At 41.8% G+C, this 23,819-nt stretch overlaps 1 protein-coding gene across 2 annotated transcripts in view; it reads right to left on the reverse strand.

The window, feature by feature from the left end:
* Positions 1-1,409: 1,409 nt before the first annotated feature.
* Positions 1,410-23,819, reverse strand: part of LOC131692797 (uncharacterized) — a 49,994-nt gene continuing 27,584 nt past the window's right edge. For both annotated transcript variants that reach the window (XM_058980084.1, XM_058980085.1), the window contains exon 4: positions 1,410-23,325. In XM_058980084.1, the coding sequence (XP_058836067.1) occupies positions 14,339-23,325 (8,987 nt within the window). In that variant the 3' untranslated portion in view covers positions 1,410-14,338. The remainder of the gene's footprint in view (positions 23,326-23,819) is intronic.

Raw genomic sequence — 23,819 nt, forward strand, 5'->3', positions numbered from 1 at the left:
AACAAAATCTTCATTATCTTCTCGGAAAAAGCTTACCACTGCCAAAATATGAATGAAACGAGTAAGAAATTTAGTTTTATTTGCAATTATTCTGAAATTACAGCCATTTGCAACTATTTCACTCATACATTTCTTCGAAATGTAATCGGGGTATTATTGTGGTTATGAAAAATCGTTCCATAAATAAAGTTCCAACTCGAAACCGAGACCCAATCAGTACCAATGTCAAACTCCTTCATATTTTGAACTACGTAGGAGATTCAGTGAAGACTATCGGAGAGAAGGATCGGCTGTGCATGATACAAAGCTGACACTTTCCTATTAGCCGGATATATTCTTTCCTCGCCTGATCTGGAGAGTTTCATGAATTTACACCATCTCATGAAGGTTTAGCTTAACTTAGGACGAACGGGAAATGCTGTTGCGGCGGCTACGGTGCTCAACAAATTACATTTCGAAACAGCGCGCATATAGTTCTGCGAATAATATTAGAAACCACTAGGTTTTACACTCTTTTCGCAAGATGTTTACTCGTCATCTTATAAAATGATGCTTTTCCTTCATTTTCATAAACAATTATCAACAAATTGATCGGTAATTTGGTGTTTAAAAGTCATTTTTTACCAATGTTTACAGAAAATATATGCACTATGACAGAACAGAATCAAATCAGTAACACTTTCCTTCCAGCGCTATCTGCGAGCGGTTTCAACGTAGAATCACCAATACGGGACTTGTATGCAAACTTGGATACAATGGTGACTCATGTACAGGGATGCCATATTGAAATCTGGTTTCTGCCAAAAAAATCTTTTTACCATCTGTGATGACTTAAACAGGAAAAAATCTGTGAAAATCTGTGATACATTTCCAAAAAATCTGTGAAAAATCACAATATTTACAAAAATCTGTGAAATTTTTATCAAGATGCCAAAATTCTGTCATCTGTGAAAAAGAATCTGTGATCAAAAATTGTGAAAAAAAATCTGACATTACAGAAAAATCTGTGAATATGGTAACCCTGCTCATGCATGCGAACATGTATGCGATGGTGATTTTTAACGTATTTTCACTTAAATGCTTTTCGGGAAAGTTTTTTCCAGCTTATATGTCTGTTCTCTGTGTAGCTACACAGTTGTGCCACCCCTTTAGCCACTGCTGACAGGACTTAGCGAGGGCACACAGAAGAAGAGCACCTGGTGGTGATATCCCAACTGCCTTTGAATAGGCCTTTAATTTTTACACAACTTTTGCAATCGAGATAATCGTCTGTTCTCTGTGGTTTTGTTTCCTACATACATTGAAAATTTGACTTGGGTATCATTTATAAGTATCATAACATGCAAAAGCTTGATGTAGTATTCTAGGATAATAATCAAACTTGTATTTTTCGGATAATACAAACATAGTTTTATTGTTTTATACCTTTTATTTTACCTATTTCATATCATTTAAAAAATAATAATAAATTCAATTCATATTATATACTTTTTATATACTCGGTATAATTCTATTGTGTTCTTTTGCTTTCTAATGCATTTCTTCAGTTTCTTTTCAACATAGCGTTTATTCAATGCTTGCCTGTTGTGGTTTATTTTTATTTAATGTTAATGCATGCTGCTTTTCACTCGCCGGCATGCTTGGTTGCTTTTTTTACAAACACAGACAACTTCTTGTGTCTTCCTTTTGTTGCACCAATAGCTACTAACATATATATTACGTTCGCACGTGTGTTTGTGAGTGTATTTATGTTTGTTTTCTGGTGATACAATGATACTTTTTAGTGCTGGAAAATAACAAAAATGTAAAACCAATTAAAATTACGGTTAAGGTTGTAATTCAACGGGCATTCCCTGCACCATACTGTACGTAATTATGTCCTGGTACACCTCACGTTGTATCATGTTGATTTTAGATCTATATTTTTGTTTCCAAAATATGACACATCACATTCTGTTTTATTTTTTTTCTCCATTCATTCGATACTCACTCGCATACGACAAATAATTCTTTATTTCAAATATGGCAGTAAGTCATAATAATTATCAGTGTTTTGTTTTTTTCTGCAACTGTAGTTTAGCTGGATAATTGCTAATAGTAGTCTGTATCCCATGTCGCAAGCGTTCCGCAGCGTGTTTGTAATTTACAAAATAATTTGCACTTTGTTCACAAAATACCAGCACACGAAGCGCAAACTTTGTGCCCAAGTTACCTAGAGTATGCATAAACGAAATGCGGGGCACTTTTTTATCTCAATCTTTTAACAATTCCATCTCCCGCGCCTTTCGGATGGTTCACTTAGTATTCATTGCTGGTGCCCGTTTTCGAAATTAAACAAACGTGCTGATTATTTTGCTTTTTCTATTTATTGAGGATTTGATTGTATTTGCTAAAAAATAAATTTAGGTTTTGTGTTATTTTGCTTCGCTTTCTTTGTGGCTTTCTAAAATGAGATCCTAAAATTCCGTTATTTGTTGCTGCACCAATGTTTTTATCGTTTTTTTTTAGAATGTACAGTTTTTTTTAACTTGCTATTTACATTAAAATGTATGCTTACTTGCTTAGTAGCCGAAAACACGTGTGGATTGAATGTTACTGAGGATTAGCATGTTTTGATTAATCTTCTTAGGAGAATAAACATTGACTGAGTTTTGTTCTTTTTAAAGTTAGTGGCTCTCTCTTGAAAGAAGACGTTTCGACAAAGTTTAGAGAACAAATAAAACTTCTCTCAATCTCGTTCAACGCAATGTGAGCAACTAAATGCTGTTGTGATTCTGCCTTGAATCTCTCATACACATAACGATAACCACTGACGCACTTCAATAGGATTTGAAATAGTATAGCAATAGATACGGCAAATACGGAATATTACACAATACGCATAACACTAGAACGCATAGAAACTAACCCTTCCACGAGAGACTAAATGAACAATCAACCGATGATAGATTTTCGAAATTGACGAACACGTAACAATAAAGTCGCGGATGCCTTTTCGAGAAATGCTACTATTGATTTATTGTCGTGTTATACACTTATAAGCGTTGGGGTGCCCCGTATTTTTAAAGTAGTTCAGATAACATCAAATCGCAAGACGACTCGCTTTCAAGGAGATAAGAATAATAAAACATAAATATAACTGCTCTGTCGCCTTTAAAGCAGGGCAATAACACGTTTATTAGGACATAATTAACCACATGAATGCCATTTGTGCTACTGAACCGTGAATCACAAGTCATCTTCGCGATCGAAAGAATGGCGAAATTCTTGGTTCCAATAGGGATCTTTAGGGGTGTGCGGGTTAAGGCATATTCTGATGCAGATTAGTACCGTGAGTTAATATCTCAGTCCTTTTCCAATTTTTAGGTCCAAAACCATTGAAAAAAAACATTTTTTAGTTTGTTTCCTTTTAGGACAACAACACATCCAAACCCATGCGACTTGCACGACTCTATAGGTTGCCTTATCAGATCTACCATAGTTTGCAGATGAAACTTGGGATGGCAGGCTGCTAGCGAATTGCAAAAGTACCAGATCATGCTGTGTGGGGTGCTGTCCCGGTTAACAATGAGGCGAACGAGATATTTTCAGATACGTCATTTAGTAGGACAACTGTCAGTTTGTTGGTTGAATTTAATTTGTTTTTTTTTTATTTAAAAATCAGAAAAGAATAATTAAGGTTTAAGAATGATACGAGTGTACTCGTAACGAAACCCGCTATCAATGCATATGAAAGACTGACACAATTTTTCCAAATTAAAGATCCCTATTGTCGGAATAATTGTTATCAAAACGTTGGCCTATGATAAGGCACAGAGAACAGACATATAAACTAGTGCAAACTTTCCCGAAAAACCTGTGTAAACATTTGAATGAAAATACGTTGAAAATCACCATCGCATATAGGTTTGCATGCGTTAATCACCATTGTATCCAAGTTTGCACACTAGTCCCGTATAGCGATTGCTGGGCGATTGAAGCGCCGACCAGTGGCAAGTTGCTACTTGCTGTTGTCATTTCAAAGCGACAGTTTTATTTCTTACACAAGTTGAAAACTTTACTTGTATGTCAGTTCTCAGTGGATAAGGCATTTGTTAAGTTTCGCTACGCTAACATAGAGTGCCTAGTTACACCAAAAGTAACCGGTCATCATACTCGACGTAAAAAATAAAATATTCCCAGTAATATTGAACTTGCCGATCCTGCGTTCCATGAGCCAGCAAAATGGATTTGTTGGTCGGAGCTGAACTATTTTTCGACCTGCTAAAGCCTGGGCATTTAATTATCGCTAAGAGAGACCTACCTAGGATGAGTAGTCTACGAGCCCAACGTGACCTGCCATGCAACATGCAAACCTAGGATCAATAGACAAAGTACAGGAGATGATGCTTCAGTTCTGGAAGATCGAAGAAGTTTCCGATGCTACAACGTTGTCAACCGAAGAGCAGTCATGTGAAGCAAATTTTCTGTTAACTCCACTCTGATCTCGCTCAGTTGTTGACAAAAAATTACATTTATCGTAAGACTTCCATTTAAGGATACCTTCAGCCAGTTGGATGATGGCCGCGCATTAGCTTTCAAGCGATTCTTGATGTTGGAAAAGTGCTTGCTTCCTTGCTCTGAGTTTCGATTGCCGTACGTCGAATTTATTTGAGAATACGAAACACTTGGTCATTGTAACGAAGTGAAGGCAGTCGATCCAGTCAATCCAACGAAGTATTTTGTGCCACACCATGCTGTTATTCGTCCCTCCAGTTCCTGTACCAAGTGCCGCGTAGTTTTCGATACTAGTGCGAAGTCTATGTCATCCGCAATTTCATTAAACGATGTCCTTAAAGTAGGCCCTATTGTGCAACGAGACCTATTTTCCATCATATTGTGTTTCCGGCAGCGTGATATTATCGGCCCTATTCTGCGCGGCGTGTGACGTGGGATGACTAATCTCACCTCACTCTACGTGACTATTCTCACCCAAATCTGAAGGGTGACGTGAGACGCCCATTTAACTGCAATGGGGAATCTCACCTCACCCGAGTCGACTCTCAGAATCGGGTGAAAAAAGTCACGTAAAGTGAGGTGAGTTTAGTCGTCTCACGTCACACGCCGCGCAGAATAGGACCGTATGTTTTCGACGGATATAAGCAAAATGTATCGTCAAATGCGCATGGCTCCTGAGAAGACTTGTTACCGACGAATTTTCTGGAGGGAACAGCCAATGCATTCACTTCGAGTTTTGGAATTGAATACTATAACGTATGGAACCGCATCCGCCCCGTATCAAGTCACTCAATGCCTGAATCAGCTTGCCGAAGAAGAACCACATGATAGCCGATTGCATTCTTAAGGAGGACTGTTATATGGACGACATCTTGTCTGACACTGTCGAAGAAGCAATCGAATATCACTATCAGTTAAGGGGAGCGTCTTGTGTAGTGGGCAAAAAGAATCGACTTCCTTTCATCCGCTTAATTCTTAGTATTGAACCTCTAGAATAGTATATCGCAATCTCGGTGGCCACATCGAACTGCTTTTGTTATAAACCACCATGAATTGCTCGCGCGTATTTGCTGTAACATACGCAGATTTCAATCTATCGGCAACAATTTTCGAGAAACTTGCAACGATAAATATATAGTGTAAACAATACACTCTAAACTACTTCTATCCAAATTTTCAAGAGAAAATACCCAATGATTGGTTCATTTTCTACAGCGTTTTTTCTGTGGTGCAATTTGATGTGGGACACCCTTTAATAGCGTTTTTCTAGAAACCGCTTTTTTTAAATTGGCGAACACGGTAACTCAAAAACTAATCAACGAATTGGCTTGATTTTTTATGAGAATGCACAATATGTGTAGCCTGTCGATGAACCACAGAATATTAATAAATTTTTTCCCTATTATTTTGAAGAAAAAAGAGCGAATTTTACAGTAAAATATTTTCATGATTTTTTGGTTTTTCATGAAACCATTTTCCAAAACTCGTACTTTTTCTATTTTTGTTGGTTCATCGAGTAACTACAAGTCGAAGCTTTACAAATCTTATTGAATTTCCTGTATCAGACAATTTTATCAAGAGTTATTGTGGTCGCCGCGGCGCTCCTCGGCGTGAAAACGACGTGAACATCTACTCTTGGAACACTCGTGTGTGTGGCCCTGCATGACTGAAAATATTTTTTTCGTGCACAATGAATAAATAAATCTTAACATTACATAAAAGATCCATTGTTGCTTTACCTTCAAAATGGTAAAAAATAACTTTTGGTTTGAACACTTTACACCATACGCCCCCCTTAAAGCAATTGCTTGCCAGAGATTGTTTTCCCGTACACAAATAGTGTTCAAATTCCGTCGAGTTTATAGAACACATACCGTCCGAGGACCATGAAAAGCACCTGACTTCAAGAATATGGAGCTAATGAGGCCATTGAGGGATCCTACCCCGCCCATCAGCATCGACCAGTATTGACACAAATTGAAAGGATAACAAAACGAACAATCTACTCTGAAATCGCATTGAATGAAATTTTTCGATCCACACAGTTTGTTCGTTCCGTTTATCATCGTGGCAAAGCTTCTGATATAGCAACTTTGGAAGACAAACACGGGATGGGATGACATCGTGGAGTAGCAATTTCAGTAAGCGTGGTTAACTTTGCAATAAGCATTGCCGTAGTCGAACCTTATCAAGATGACACAGTTGTATTACGTATTCAGATGCCATTGGATACGAGATACATGGTTTCGTGTATGCCTCAGCCGTAGCGTACGGCGCATACATCTACTTGCGCAGTATATTCGCGGACGGTTCAGCAAAGCTTGGACTCATCAGCATAAGACGGAGGTAGTTATCGTCAACAACCGCAAGTCGGCACAACATACAGTCACAGACTAACAGACATAACACTCAAAAACAAAGCTTCGCCCGCTTCAACGGTCATTTTAAATATATTTGTAGTTGGGACTGTGGCCACATTTGAAATTATGGCGCCACTGACATATGAACAAGCATATGGGGGATAGGCCACTAGTGAAAAATTGTTCCCAAACCTGAGGGGTAACCCACCAGTAAGTGAGTGTTTGGGACTGTGAATAAAAGGTGGAGCTAGTGTTCTGGGAAAATTGTCGAATCGATGTTTTTCGAGGGAATTCCCTCGTAGTGTTATGTCTGTTAGTCTGTGATACAGTTATCCATGTGGGAGAAGTCGTGATCACCTCACAGCGGAGTCTGAAGTCTCTCGGAGTCATCATAGACGACAAGCTGACCTTCGGCAGCCATGTCGACTATACATGCAAGATAGCGTCGACTGCTGTTGCGGCATTATCGAGGATGCTGTCCAACAGCTCAAAGGTGTGCGCCAGTAGGCGTAGGCTACTGGCAGGCGTTACCGTATCTATCCTCAGGTATGGCGGTCCGTCATGGTCAAGAGCACTGAGGGTAACCAGTTACCTACAGAAACTGGAGAGCACCTACCGCTTGATGTGCCTCAGAGTGATATCTGCTTACCGCACCGTATCACATGATGCATCCTGCGTGATAGTGAGCAGGATGCCAGTCGGGCTGGTCATCCGGGAAGATGAGGAGTGCTTCGAGCTACGTGGAAATAGCGGAGCCCGCGAGCGCACCAGGGAGGCTTCGGTCCCCAGATGGCAGCGTCAGTGGGATAACTGCTCGAAAGGTAGGTGGACCCACCGGCTGATATCTAACATATCGAGCTGGGTAGGCAGACCCCATGGGGAAGTTCACATCCATCTGACACAATTCCTGTCAGGCCATGGCTGCTTCCGACAGTACCTCCACAGGTTCGGGCACGCGGAGGTCCCCGTCTGCCCTGACTGCCCAGGTGTCGACGAAACTGCCGAACACGTACTGTTCGTATGTCCTCGTTTCGACGTCGAAAGAAGAGCAATGCTTGACGTCTGCGACTGGGACACAACCCCTGATACCCTTATTCAGCGGATGTGTCAAGCGGTGGAGAAGTGGAACGCAGTCTCGACTGCAACCACCCCGATTGCCTGCAGGCTACAGGGAATCTGGCGCACCAAGCAACAGATGACGGGCACGACTAACTAGTGATTGGTTAGTTGCAGCGAAAAACGCCGAGCGCAGAAAAGTGAGTGAATGGTCTGTTCATGCTGAGGCAGGTTTGGCGCAGCGACTGGCAACCGTGTAAGGGGTAAACCCAGCCACCCCGAAGCAAAGCAGAAGAGCGAGTCTATAGGCGTATATGTGGACTGCCTCATGCCAAGATGGGAGGGTCGTAGCGTAGTATGTTGGGACTTAGCTATCGAAGCCTCATGGCGTGGCAGAGGAGCGAAGAGTGAGCATCCAAGTCAGCCTCACACGGTATGTATGGTGTGTCAGGGTGAGCCAAGGGGTGAGTCGCTTAGCACAAATCGAATTGTGCTCACAAACAAACAGCGTAGTAGCTTGTGCCGCAATGTGCGACGATGTGTCACGCTGTGCCATGGTGTTCAGTAAAACAAAAGCAATGGTTGCTATGATTATTCAACTACACTTTGTTGACAGTTTTTGAGTTGTCAAAAGTGTGCCTCATTGTGCCACACATTGTGGTAACGAGTGAAATGATCATGTATTACTGTGAATCGTAATCTTATATCGTGTTATAGTAGGTGATACAGTGTGTATGGCACATTGTTCTAAGCGACTCATCCCTTGGGGTGAGCACAAAAGTCAGCCTCACATGTTATGTTAGAGGTGATAAAGTCACGTAAATAAAAAAACGAAACGAAACGATGTTAGAGGTGAGCACAAAAGTCAGCTTCACAAGATATGAAAACGGTGAGCACCCAAGTAAGCCTCACATGGTATGTCAGTAGTGGGGCCTAAGAAAAGTGTCCCACATGGGATGCCAGGGGGAGCGACAGGGGTGTAATAGAGTGGTATGATGGAGAGTGAATCAGGTGATAGGGTGAGCATCCAAGTCACAAAAATTCTGGGGAATGGTACATTCTAGGAAATGACTTTTTGGGGAATAGTATTCTGGGGGGTGGAATTCTGAGGAAAGGCTTTCTGGGGAATGCTTATCAGGGGAATAGTATACAATCGTAAAAATGCCAGTACCCTCATTATCATCATCATGGATGGCATTCCAAAATGCTGAGACATATTTGCGTAAAAACCTTATTGTAAATAAAACATACGAAAACATGAAACTTTAGAAGCACAGTTTTCAGTCAGTTTTATTGACAAATTCAATTGGAGTAAATAATTAGCACACATTGAACTTGGGTAATACATATGTTTCGACGTTTTTCAGCTGCGCCAATTCAATTCGTCGCCTCAAAATGATTGAATGGCTCGTTTCCAATGAAACGTACAAGACTTCTCTCGACCACCTCAGAAACATCGTCGCGAGGATGGCCCTCATTCAATATTCTTGTTGGCGATCGAAAGCTAGTCGATAATAGCTACATTGTTGAACCGTAACAACACTTCCTACACCATTGCTCTGGTTGTATATTTCCTAGCAAGACTGTCGAAATAATGCCCAAAGAAGGACTAAACTACAGCGATAAAAGTTACCCCAGATTGTGAAAAAGGCACTGACGTTAGCACTTTGAGCTTCATATCCTTCAAAGTTGGAGGTCGCCCAAGGTAACGCGCTACAGCTCTTAACCCTGATACATGGCTGCAAGGCTTACCGTTCAGAGAATTCAAGGATAGTTCTACCAAGAACATATTGTGGCCGTCTCCTTTAGAAGAGGCTTGAAATCCGCTCATGTTACTCGGACCATTAGCATAATAATTGAGAATGCCGCTATATCAAGCTACAAAACCATTGGGGAGGAGTGTTGTTGTTGAGCGCATCTTGGGACGCAATGCGAGCATCAATCCTTTCAGTTCTGTGTGTGGGATGGGTGGAAAGGTCTTCCAATTAGCCACAAATGGCACCATCTAAATCTACACGGAAAACATTCAGTGCTGGCATATTCTCCGTTTTTAGTAATTTTCCCTCTGCTTCTGACCAGATGTCAACCGTTTCTCTCGTTGACGTCGATTGATGTTTCCGGGGGCGCAACGCAGCTGATACGGGATGCCTCGAGTCCCCCACCGCAGTTGAATCAGCGAACGTCAGCCGTTCCGATACTGTTCATAGGATTGATGAAAGGACCTTCCATTCCGCTCAAAACGGTAACATTGCTACGCTCTCTGTTGTTACTACAGTCGATGCCACTCCAGCCGAACCTAATCCATTCTTCAACTTAAAAATTTAATATTAAAACGTCAGTGGCTTAAATATATCAACGGACAACTATTTGACATCGACCACGGGCTACTGTTATGGCGTCATCGCATTGACCGAAATCGTTGCTCGACAACCGCACTCTGCCTCGTTAGGTGTCGATTGTGTTGGCAATTACAAAAAAAAGTAAGCCTTAAAGAAGCTTCATTCACGACTAAACTCGGACCTATACTGGCAGCAAACTGCTTCCTAGGGTAGCAACAAACAGAAACAGACAAAAGAATGCAACCAAAAGCAGTTACAATCTTCAAATAAAAAATCATAGCTAAACTATGACTTGTTTTTAATCGACATCTGAAAATTATAACGTAACTTGTAATACTAGTACAGCGCAGAATGCGAAAAGAAGCAACCTCCAACGGCAAGACAACAGCGACGATTGCATAGGTGAAGGTTGGACAGAGAAAGGGTAAAATTCGCAAACGAAAAAAGCAGTTTTTTCCACACCGTATGTCAGATTTTCATAAAAATCAATCAGCAGTACTGTAACAACATTCTACATACGATTGGTTTTTATGTAGATCTGACATACGGTGTGGAAAAAACTGCTTTTTTCGTTTACGAATTTTGCGCATTCTCTGTCCAACCTGAAGAGGATTTATAAGGAAAAAACCACAGTTATTAGGTTGCGCTGCATATTCCTGAAAAGACAACTAAATATTATCAAGCGCACTAAAAATTACGCAGAATCCAAACACTTCGTAACAGATTATCGCTAACAACTAGCGCTAGTATAACAAAATGATGTCAACGCTTTTTCTTGAAAAGGGCGATACTAGCAGTGACACCATTCACAGAAAATCAACAGAGAATATTTCAAGTCTTGGTTTTATTTCCTATTTAAGAACTATTGTGTTTTTTGCATCCTAGATTGCATGATTCAGTGATCGAAACCCAAAACTGCATAAAGTGTTTGAAATTATTAAATTAAAATTTGTTTTTGCTATTTAAATCGACAAAATGATAGTATCGCCCCTTTGGCGATTGTTTACTTTTTCGGTCCCACCTATCAGCATTGAAGTATCGCCCTTACCTTTTTTTACAATAACTACCGTATTATACCACCGATTTCGTCCGGGTTTTTTCAATAGCGATCATTGTTACTATTTACAGCTGGTATCAGCTAGATTATCCTAAAAAAAATTCGAAAAAAACAGTTTCGCCTCTAAGCTGCTAGCAAAATAAGTATCGCCCTGCTTGTTTGCATGGAGCGTGGAGGGCGAAACTTTAAATAAACAAACAAAAATACAGTTTCGCCCGATGTATTTTTTGCTGTAGTTTAAGAAAGCAATATCGTAGAATCCAAATTTTTAGGTTAATTTGTTGCGTTTTAAAGCCTTCATTTGCATGTATGAAAAAAGCCTTATGTTTACATTTGTAAGTATCGCCCTTTTCACAAAAAAGCGTTGATGTGTCTTCTGCATTGATTTGTGCCGAACGAATAAATTGGAAACAGCCCTCATGCAAATAATAAACATCAGCCTATCTTCAGAAGTTTCCCAAGTAAAAGATGCTTGTAAGATGTTATAGGCTAAATTATGTTAGCATCTTTTATATTTTACATATTATTGCAAACAAATAATAATTGAAGAAATATGAAAACTAGGTTTTAGATTCAACGGGAAGAGTATTCAGAAATTAATGCTGATTTCGCTTTTGGATTCCGGAGGAGTAGGTTCGCTCCAACATTTACAAATTCAGAAAGTTTCGAGAAAATCTACCCTGGCTAGGATTCATAAAACGAAACAAGCATACGAGAAATTGACTGACAATATTGACGGGCGGCACGCACCGACCCCATCGGCGAGTTATATGTCCAGCACCCAACCACAAGTTTTGTTTGGGTCATCGACCGACTTTTGCTGAGGATGCACATAACCACTAGTTTCTGTGCTAAATTGAGGGAGCGGTGAAGGGAAGGGGGCACCCCAACAAGGAACGAATTTTGTTTATATGTTTTTAAGCGATTGATAATATAGTCCTGGCGCAAACGAAAAACAACATGCAATCTCTATCGACTTAAAATGTGATGAAATAGATTCGTTCTTTTTCAATGAAAAACTATTACGCGCGGTTATGTTCTATTGGTATTACATATGCTGAAAAGGTAACTTAAATAAACGCAAAAACGTAATAGGTGGTAATAGGTAGACAGGTGTGAAATGTTTAGGACGGGATAAAATCCTACAATCTATTTATTTTTCAGATCCCGGCAACCGTAAAGCGATTATCGTACATAAATCCCTATACACTAGAGTTGACTGTTTGCTTAAAACATAGGGGGAAAAATAGGGGAAAAATAAAAAGCTCTTTCTATCTCTCTAACTTAATTCAACTAATTTTGCACAGTCGTTCGATTGTTAACGTAATTTGAACGTGGTTTGGAAGGACAAAAATAAATTCGCTCTAACCTTCATAATGTTCAGTTGCTATGTCCATAGCTTTAGCTACCCCTTATATAACTATACATGAACTAGATTATAATTTTTATTTTGTTTCATCAAATTTAGTCAGAAACCAGCATGTTTCTCGAGTTCATTTCAATGTCCTATTTTGCTGGGTAGGATACAACATTAGTTTAATTTTTTCAGTTTTTTGTTGTTTTTTTGCTATATAAAACTATATCTATTTACTTTCAGTACGATTGAATGATTCATCTCCTGTGGAAACAACATTACGACGGCAAACTTGCAGCTGGAGCATAGTTTCACAGTTTACCCATTTTATAAACGGAATGAACATTCTCTCCGCTACCTACAGGGATAATGATAACTTATACACAATCAGTAGTTATTATCGAATAAAAAGAGCGTTTAATACCATTGCCAACGTTTGGTTAGGTGCAGTTACACGACAATCATCCAAACCAGCATCGATTAACTAAACGGAAAGTATACTAAATTTTTGCTACCAGTTGATTTTTCTCTTTCTTAGTATAGTGATTAATTTATATCGTAGAGTGAGATATTTTTCTTTCAATATTATGTTGAAGCTTTTTTTCTCCACCTTATCACAAATTTATACACATGCTCCGTAAATTTAGTCTAAACAATTTTCTGGCTCTTGCTCCATCGGCTACATTTCGCTTACAGTCTTGGTGTGTTCCTCTATCTTCTGGCCACACAATTTGTTGTGTCGTTTAGTTTTTCGACAGGTCGTTTTGCCTACTTGTCGTAATTTATGCAATACAATGGAACACTAGGTGAAAACTTCATTAGCGGCTTATTATAGCGTATATTATTCAATTATAGGTACATTAAAAAAAGCAAAATAAATCTCGGTCGGATAAGGCAAAATAATACGGTAGAATTCATTTCCAGAATTTCAATCTTGACCAAAGTAAACAACATAGGATACGGATAATAACACTATTTCTTGTTATGCAATTTGATCTCATTCTGCTTTATATTCGCATAAGAAAATGTCTATCTTTCCCTGAGTATACTCTACTGTGCAACCGCCATACGTATAACAGTTTCATGTGCAATGGGATTTCCTATACTCATGGGACAATTACGCGTAGAGAGGCAGCTGTATCCGTTATGCCCAGCATGTTCTAGTATATCAATTGTCAACCTAGAACTAAATCGTTATTTTCTGCTCTCAAAAAATATTTCTATTAGCGTGCTCTCGAAAATAATGTACCTTTCAGAAGTATTTGAAATCTTCTAGAAATGTTATGGTTGGCTGTATACCAACTATACTACACGTCCCCCAGAACTCACGATTTGTTGCAGGGCGCTTCAAAGTCCCTTGGTCTATTCTTGCTGTTTTGCAGTTTATGACGTTTATGTAACTATCTGTCCAGTTGTGAACATGCAAAACAATGTAGCATCCTTCATAACGAACCTGATACTGAACCTCTTTCATAGAAAGCATATGGCTCAATTCAGTCACAAAAAATTAATTAGGAAATTTTATAGCAACTTTCTAAGCCAGACATATATTTTAATATACACTATAATAGGCAGTCCAATAAACCTTCAATCAGTGCCACTGTTTGTTACAATTCCTTCTCGATTAATCGCAAAAATACATTATATACAATATCATCTAACAAAAAGCAACTACTTACGTCTTCCGTCGATTGCTCGCTGCTTTCACCGTCCGGTTGTCCTGCTGCTTGCCCTTGGCATGAGCGAGAAGCGTAACTAACTTTTTGTGCGAATCTCCCACTATCCAACCGTGCTGCTGCTGCATGTGTTCACTGCTACTACTGGTGTCATCGCCGGTACCGGCTTCAACTGTTGCACCAACCGTCTGTTTCGGCTGCTGTTGCTGCGTCGTTTGTTGTTGCTGCTGTTTTTGCTTTGATTTCTGCTGCTGCTGCTGTCGCCCTTCCGCTGCCTGTTTCGGTTTCGGTTTGGCGGCAACTTTCTTTTTCTGTTTTTTGCCCTTCGTTGGAGCGGATACTTCCACGTAGTCTGACTCCAGGTCATCCTCCTCGCTAGACGACGACCAAAAGTAGAGAGTTTCAGCCGCATTTCGTTTCCGACGGGGTGCCGGCATCAAAATGCTGTCGCTAAGTGTTGCGTTCAACTGTTCGATTTTCAGGTTCGCCTCAATGTCATTTTCAAGCAGTTTCTTTTTCACCTTCTTACATTTGATGTTATCCTCGAAGTCACTGTCCGGATCGTACGCGACATTTTTCATCTTTTTTGGTGGACCTTTTCGTTGTTTCAACTTGGCACTACTGTTGGTGGCAGTGGTTGCACTCTTTGTCGCCGATTCCGCTGGATCCTTTCGCGGTTCTTTCGGTTTGTTGGTGGTTTTCGTCTTTTGGCTTTGGGTGTTGTTGTTGTTGGCGGTATTATCGACGGTTTCGTTATTAGGCTCATCTACGGCGACAGTTTTGTTTTGCTTCTGCTTCGATTGCTGCTGTTTCTGTTTTCCGGCCTGAGCGGAGTTCAGTTTCTGCTTAAATTTGGTGGTGATGGTTCTCGAGGAAATGACCACACTCGACTCCAGGATATGTTCATCTAATTCGTTGTCAGCATCTGAACTACTAACTTTGTTGACGGGTTTCTCAGGTTCGTTTTCTTCTGCTGAACCCTTGGCGGCTGGTTTCCCTTTACTGCGGCGTTTGTTATCCCTTGTTCGGTGATTTTTGCTCATCGACACTTCCATGATGACACTTTCCATAACCTGTCGAATCGTTTCGTCCGTAACGATGGGTTTTTTGTCTGCAACGGTTTTTACTTTTGCCGTGGCTTGCTCCTTGGCAGGCTGATTGATAGCTTTCAGTGGTGATTCTTCAGATTTTTTCACATTTTCGATAGACCCTTTCGCTTTTGATTCCATTGGCTTTGGTCGGTCTTCGCTAGCTTCCTGTTCGTCTTTTTTCTCTATCAAACCAACGATATCACCCAAGTTGAAGTCCTCATACTCATCCGAATCCCATGTTTCTGTTAATTTCTTTTGTGTACTTCTTCTTCGTAGTTTCCTATTACCCTTTTCATCTTCGTACTCTTCCAGTAACTTGGAATCGACATTCTCATTACCAGGTTCATTTTCCGTTGGTGCGCTGCTCTCTGGTTCAGTCTTCTTCTCCACTTCTTCTAACTTTTTCAGTGTGTCAAATAATTTATCAAAATCTTTCGCCACTGGTTTGACAGCATCCTCAACTTCTGCGGGTGATACTTTTTTGGCACCTGAGTCCTCCTTGGGCTTATCTTTGGATTTTTTGAAAATTCGTCCCATAATGAGACTCTTTTTCTGTACGTCCGCCTTGACGGGTTTCTTAGGTGTCGTCTGTGAACTACTGTAGCTGCTACTCTTGTCATCTTCATCCTCCTCGCTCAGTGTGTTAGTACCATAGATGAAATCATCCCGATCGGAGAAACTTAAACTGGATAGCTGACTTTCCTCGCCCTGATCGGTAGTAACAGACTGATCCGCAGTGCTTTTGTTTCCAACCACTGTTGAGCCAGTAGTTAATTTCTTGTTCGATGTGTATGACGGAGGAAGTATCATTTCCTCGGGTGGAGAATCCTGGAATGCATATATATCATCAGGATCTGGTCTACTCCGGCCGAGAGTAGGGGTGCCTGCGCTGTTGTTAGATTTTTTCTGTGTTGTTCTTTTCGGAGTAGCTCTACTAGGAGTACTCGGAGTGGAGATTGCCTTTTTCTTTGCTCGAAAACCTAACTTGTTCGCAAATTGTTCCTTTTTAGCTGGTACTCGCCTTCCACCCGTCTGTAGACCATTCTTGGGAGAATCATCGTCCTTCGGCGGGGATTCCACCTTCGGGGAACTATCCTTTTCTTCTTCGCTATCCTTGAGTTGAAACTCTTTTGGTATGTCCCCACAGAGAGCCACATCCGCCAAAGTATCTAGCTTTGATTCCTTTGCGATCTGAATGCCACTCATAGGTATAGAAACTTTAAAATTGTCGTACCCTTTCAGAGCCCCCTTGGTTTTGAACGTTTTTTGCGAAAACACAGACGCCTGCGAGCTGCTTGACTTGGTTGAATTATGTGGCGATAGGTTCCCTTCGTTATCTGAAGTACACAATTGTTGTACATTTCCAGCTGCTGTGAGCTTCGCGAACGGATCGTCCAAGTTTCTCTGATTGATCGTTTGAATGTAGTTTTCGCTTTCACTAACATCAGGGAAGGACGGAAAGCTATCACCCATGTTGAAGCAACTATTGTCAGTAGTTTTATTCTGCTGCGGCAGTGATGCGAACGGGTTCGGATAGGTGACGCTTACTTCAGGTGGTGCAATCTGATCACTAGCAATGCCAGGATTTGTCATTTCATCGGATTTTAACGATACTGTCAGATTGAGATTTTCGTTGTCGGCATTGGATTCCTTCAGCATCGAACAGCACTCATAGAAAAGCTTCTCTTCTTGACTTAGATTTTTCATGGTGTTAGGTGGGGAAGTGGCAATTGCTGAAATTTCCGTTGAAGCAATAGGACTCGGTTGCTTCTCAGCAGTAACTGCTTCTTGTTCCTTTTGCTGTGCCTCCAGATATTCCTGCTCGGAGAGCTTCGCGATATGTGACAGTGTCATCCGGTGTTTATTATAGGCATCTTGCTTTTTGAACACCTTTCGACACAAATCACAATTAAACGTGATTACTGGTTTACTGTTATCAACGGGAACCTTCGCTCGTCGCGATTTCGTCACGCAGATAGACTTTCGTCGTTTGCGTTTTTTGATACTACCACCAAAGCTAGTAGTCTCCGTCGTTACACTTATATCGTCATCCATTGCACTGTTGCTCTCATCTCCACCTGTCGCGTCCATGGTTTCCTGGATAGTTGAATGCTGCCCAGTTGGCCTCAGGAAGCTTTCCTCGCGGCGAACAAAGCAGGCTAATGACATATTGTCGTCTTCTGAATCCGATTCTGATTCGGATTTATTAATTATGTCCTGGACGAGTTTATTCAGCTTGGGCGAATCATCCTCGTCATCATTCGAGAAGGACAGCGACTCGCGTGGTTTAGGAGCAATGCTAACCTTAGCCACTTCAGTCTCGACTACTTTGACCAACTCGTCAATCTTCTTCGTTTCAGTAGTACCCTGAGCCTTGATCGGGGTGGAGCTAGCAAAGGAAGCTTCGAATGTCACCGGAGTATTACTCTTACGTGGTTTCCGCCGGCTTCGATCAATCAGCTGTATCTCTTCCTCAATATTAAACAGTTTTGACAGATTTTCTGCCAGTTGACTATTTTTCGTTCGACGTTTTGTTCCAGTCCCCGTTGGTATTGATAATGGCTCCAACAGTGATTCAATTGTAGGTTCTGGAGTGCCATTGAACACAGAACTTTGGTTACGCCTACGGCCAACAGATTTCAACTCTTGATCCCACATATCACTTGGTCCAGGTGTCTTAGATCGTGTCGTATTTGACTTTAATTCGGCTTTCTTCTGCTGTTCTTCTTCATCCAGGAAGGACGTTGATTGATACACGGATGCCCGCCGCCTATACTGTCGTTTAGTAGCTTTGCCAATTTCAGCTAGGTTCTCTTCTGGCTGTTTTGGTTGCTCCTTTTCTGGTGGTAAAGCAACAAACACAGAAGCCCGACGTGTGCTAATTCTACGCAATTGAGGAGCCACAGCCGTAGATTTGTTGAACAATTCAACCTGCTTTATCTCTTCGTCTCGTTGCAATCGCTCCTTCTCTTCTCGAAGCTTCTCCTCGGCACGCTTTGCCGATGCAGCTGCTGCGGCAACTGCAGCAGCCGATTTTCGTCTAGGATCTCTGGGTTTCATCGCCGTTTCAGCGAAGCTCGCTACCAAGTTGAAATCTACTCCGCCTTGACTACGAGTTCCTCTTCGGGATGTTAGAATCAGGTCATCCTTGAAGCTACTGTTTGCCAGCAGTTCCTGCTCGGCATCCTTTTGTTTCATGTATTGTGCTAGGTTCTTATCAACAAACACGGACGACCTACGTGCCATGATGCGTTTTGGTACCGTTGGTGTCTTCGGTTTTGGTTTCTGAGGAGCAACTGCTGGCGATGGAGTTCTCTGTTTCGACTCCACCTCAGTAGGAGTCTTTGATCGTTTAGGAGAGTGAGATTTCGCAGTTTCTTCTAGCAGTTGGATCCTATTATCGTCTTTCATTCTTTTAACCGGAGAAGGACCACTGTCATCTGTCATGCATTCATTAGCGTCGTTCACCTTAACACTCTTCCGTTTTGTGGACGACTTTTCTGATGATGGTTGTGGTAGAGATAGCGATAGTCGTTCACTTTCATCGGGCTTTTTCGGAGGCTCAGTGGGTGTTTCAACTTTTTTCGGTTGCTCGGAGGGTATTGACGGAAGGGTAATTTCAAGCTTTTCCGGGAGTTGCACGGTTGTTGCGGGTTTCTTTCGTTGTGTTAAAAGATTCTCATCAATCTTTTTTGCTGGTTCAACGGGTGTTACTACCTTCTTCCTACTGGCCGACTTTTTCGTGGGTGTTTCAATGTTTAACGAATCTTTCAATCGATCCAGATCAGTTTTTTCTGTATGTTTCTGATTAGGAAAAGGAAATGGAGTTTTAGAACGTGCTTTGGCTGTAGATTTTTTCTTTGTTTTGCCATCCTCAATTGGTGGTTGTTCCTTTTTCGTCATTTCTTCTGCCTTCTCCGTTTGTTGCGATTGGCCGTTTTCATTGCACGACTTTTCCTCGTCGGATTTTTTAGGTTCACTCTTTTTAGTAGTTTTTGTCTTTTTGGGCGCTGTTGACTTTTCTGCTAAATCGAGGTTTGCCAGTTGGTTCAGGTATTGTTGCTTTTGTCGACCTTTTCGTTCGAGTCCCGCCATCCGATCGATATCGATGGATAATTTTCGCGTTCGTCGTTTCGGCGGCTGCTTTGCAGGTTCTGGAGCATCAACTTTTTCAGCAAATTTAGTTGGTTTTTCTTCTGGGACTGAGATGATTTCAGCTGGTTTTTTAGCATTTTTCTTCGTTGTCGTTTTCACAGGTAAGTTCACCGAAACTGCAACATTTTCATCACTATATGCAATATCTTTGACTGTTTCCTGATTTGAAGAAATATTTTCACTGCACTTTTGCTCTTCCACTGTCACTCCAATATCAACCTTTTCACCGTCCGTGTTACTTTCGCATTTCGGAACATTTGTTTCCTCAATCTGCTCATCGGTTTGGTCCTTTTCTTTCACTTCGTCGGTACTTTGTTCTCGCTGTATGTCCTTACCACCACTCTTTCTAGCTGGCGTTTTCTTTCCACTACCAACGGTAGGAGAATTTCTAGCTAGAAGTTCTGGATTGCGTGGATTAATTTTACGCTTCGCTAGTTGAGGAATTTGTTCCAGGGAGAATTTCACATCCGGTTTCTCACAAGACATATCGTGCATCATTTTGAGATCCTGTAAAGCAGATTGATCGACTTCTTTAAAGCTCTCAAGTAATTGATCGGATAGGATGGAAGCGAGCTCATTTTTCCGCCGTTTGCGGATAGTTTTTGCGCTTGTACTGCTGCGACTTCCGGTAGGAGTTTCAGAAGTTTTCGGATCTTCAATCTGATCGGATTCCAAGACCTTCGGATCGACTGTTACTATTGAGGGTTCTATCGGTTTTGCAGGTGTCTCTGGTCTATCAGGCTCAGTATTCTCTGGAGCCTTTTCAGTTGGTAGATCAACAGCCTTGGGCATCTCCGTAATCACTGGTTGACAGTCTTTTTCGGGCACTTCAGCATTGTCTAACACAGAAATGACATTCGATTCCGCATGGGAAACAATAACACTCTGTAATTTGGCTCGGGATGTTCTGGCCCGGGAACGAGCTTTCTTTTCTAGCGTAGGTTGTCCTGGGATAGGTATAACTTCTTTCGAGTCAGGCGTAGTTTGCACTTGGACACTGACTGGGGCCACGTCTTCTGATACTTTCTTCGCCTCGGGAGATATACGCAAAGCTCGAGACTGTGCAGCGGCATTCTCTAACTGTTGTACAATCATATCCCGGTTCGGCAGTAGTATTTTCTCGAGTAAAGCAGCTGCAGCTGCCGTGGCTGCCGAGGGTGTCGACGGAGTCGGTATGGTCAATGGAGGAATGGTTGGAGGTTTCAAATGAGGTGGTAGCCCGACTGCTGCTAGACGCTGCAAGTCCAACCCGAGTGGTGGGCCAGCTAGCAGAGAATGTGGAAGAAATGACAGTGGCGATAGTCCTGGCAGGAACGGAGCAGGCGGTGCGATCGAAGGAACCGGAGCTGGTGATGTCGTTTCATTGATTGAGGATTGTGTTACGTACATACTCTTGCGCCGATTGCGCTTGCTACTGCTAATGCTGCTACTGGAAGATTGAACGGGTATTGCAGGTGCGGACACAGTAGGAATAATCAGAGTGGTTGGATTTATTGCAGCCGGTGCCCGATCGATAATAGGTGGACGTTCAGGTATGTTTAGTGTTACTGGGGGTTGTTTGGCGATTAAACTCTGATGGCGCTGCTCACTGTTCTTTGCCTCGGTGATAGTAACTGAAATGCGATTCTCGAGAGGTCTCTCCTGCCGCAACGTTGATGCAATGGAAGGCTGTTGATAGGGCAGCTGCAGTGGAGGCTGTAGCTGCTTTGGAGATGGTAGTTGTTGTTGCGTGGGAGGCGTGCTTTTTCGCGGATCTCCATAATGTTGCTGTGGCTGACTGTGATGCTTTCGAACCGGCGATAGCATTGTTGGAGACTCGGCGGGCGATGATGGCATTGATCGATTTTCCATAGATGGAGGTGGTTGTCGGCGTGCAACGATGGTAACAGATGGGGCCTCTTTAGAGATAACAGGCCGGGACTTGTATTCGACTCGTTCGATGATAAGTCCAGGTGGAAGCTTAATCGAAGGAAGATTTCTGGTCGGTGTTGGTGGTCCCTGAGGCTGTTGATGTAACTGTGGCAAGTGGTGCTGTTGCGGCTGGTGATGATGTTGTGGTTGCTGTGCATGAGGTGACTTATGATGTGATGATGGCGGGTGCAAATGATGCGGTGAAGACAATGGTGTTGTAGGTGATCGAGGCGGTGGTGTCAAATGTTGAGTCCCTGGTTGATGGTTATACATATCTCTTGAGCGAGGCGGAATGCTTCTTCCGATTGGACTATTTTTTGATAGATTTAGTGGTTCGTCGGAGATATCTTCCATCGGCGTAATGATTGGTGGTACTGGCGAGAGCATTACTGGTTTTGGGGGAGCCGGTGAATGTCGTGTGTTCATCACCAATGGAAGTGGCGCTAATTGAGGAGGAGGTATCTGCAAAGGTAAGACGGCGAGCGTTTGTGGCGGTATTGCATCGGGAGTGGGAAACAACAATTGCTTTGAAGACCGTGTTTCAATTGTTGGTGGAGACTTTTTAGGTGCAGAGGTTTTGGCCGTCACTTGATTGAAAAAGTCAACACCAAGTTTCTCGGACAATTTTCCTGTGAGCATAGCAATGCAATCGTTAAGTTTTTTAGGCTTTCGTTTGCTCGCATGTTGCGCATTAGAACTTGAGGGTGTCGATGGTACCGAAGGAGGTACTGACCCTTGTGTTGGGGACTTAATTGGGGTTAATGGTTCAGTTGCTTCGTGTATTATCGGTTGATTCGGCGTTTCTTCTGGTACAGCTTTTAATTCCATTGTTGTTGACTCCTTCGGCAATTCGTTTTCTTTAACCGGCGTTTCATTAGTATGTTGCTCCACCTTTTCTTCAGATAATATTAGTTCGCTATTCTGACTCTCGACAGTTTCTTTAGGCACTTCTTCAACACAAGGCTCAATAATTGGATTAACATTCTTCTCGTCGCCTGCTGGTTCACTCAACTCTGAGCTTTTTTCGTCATCTTTCTTCTGCAGCTCATCGTTCGCGTTCGACAGTTTTTCCTCCACAACAGCTGATGGATTGTCTTCGCTATAGCTCTGAACTTCATCTGGGCTTTTACTTCCCTTTCGTTTGGTACCATTCTTTTTCGGAGTAGCTTTCACCTCGACTTCTACCGCTTCTTTCTCCACTTCTTTTTTCACTGGCGATACGATCTTTGTTTTCTTCTTTGCTCCCACAGGTACGACCTTAACACCACTGCGCAGTATTCGTCTATTTCCGGATGTGCCTTTACGGAACGGTAATATCTTATTTTTACTTTTCCACTGCACACTCCGACGGGTAACAAAATGTTTCGCACGCACCGGAATATTCCGCGCTCGAGAAACCATTTTCCTACTACCTGTTGCTGATGAAATGTCTATATTTTCATTTTTGCTTTCCTCTACTTTCGTCTCTTTGGTGTCCTCCCCATGATCTTGCTCGGATGCATCAACTTCCGGTTGAACTGCTTCTGGTGTTCGCTCCGATTGTTTAGGTTTCGGAGTGGGAGGTTTTGTTGATAATGTACTTTTTGTTGTTGATTTTTTTATGACATTAGGGATGACGGAAATCTTGCCACTACGCAGCTTGGTAATCGTAGCCGAACAGGCACCACGAGGTACACCGGCTTTGGAAGGAGCCAAAGTGGAGACAACCTGTTTCTTACCCTTGACTATGGTCATTTGGGGTCGCTTACGAATCTGTTTTGTCATCTGGAAAATCTGACGTGAGATGCGTTTCGCTGGCAGGTTGGCTGTCAACCGCTTGACTATGTCACCTAAAAATAAGCAAAAAGGAAGATGAGTTGAGCAGGTAGGTTAGCGGGTCTGGTTTTTTTTTCAATATAATGGACATTTGGCATAACGGTTATACAATGGCTCTACGACATGAACACCATTCTCGAGAAACTAAAACGCCGAAGTTTTTTTCCTTAGAAAGAAACCATTCCCTCAAAAGCACGAATTCCTAGAAAATAATATTCCAGAGTTCATTCCCCAGATATAACCATTTCCCAGGATTTTTTTGTTAAGATGGGGCAAGCACCCATATTGCTTTAAATTGTGAAAAATCTTGATATTGCTTCCCTTGCAGAGTGCACCGCAAGCAGCATTAAACAATAGCATTATTTTTAAATTTCTTTTACCTAGTAATATAAACATTAGACTGGTTCAATTTTTGACTTTTAGCGCTACCAGGCTCTTCTGACTCCTTTTATGGCCCTTAGTAATTGCGCAAATTTTGGTATCGATCGGTTATGTCTACAGGTCCTCC

Source organism: Topomyia yanbarensis, chromosome 3 (genome assembly GCF_030247195.1).
Source record: "Topomyia yanbarensis strain Yona2022 chromosome 3, ASM3024719v1, whole genome shotgun sequence".
NCBI classification, from domain to species: domain Eukaryota; kingdom Metazoa; phylum Arthropoda; class Insecta; order Diptera; family Culicidae; genus Topomyia; species Topomyia yanbarensis.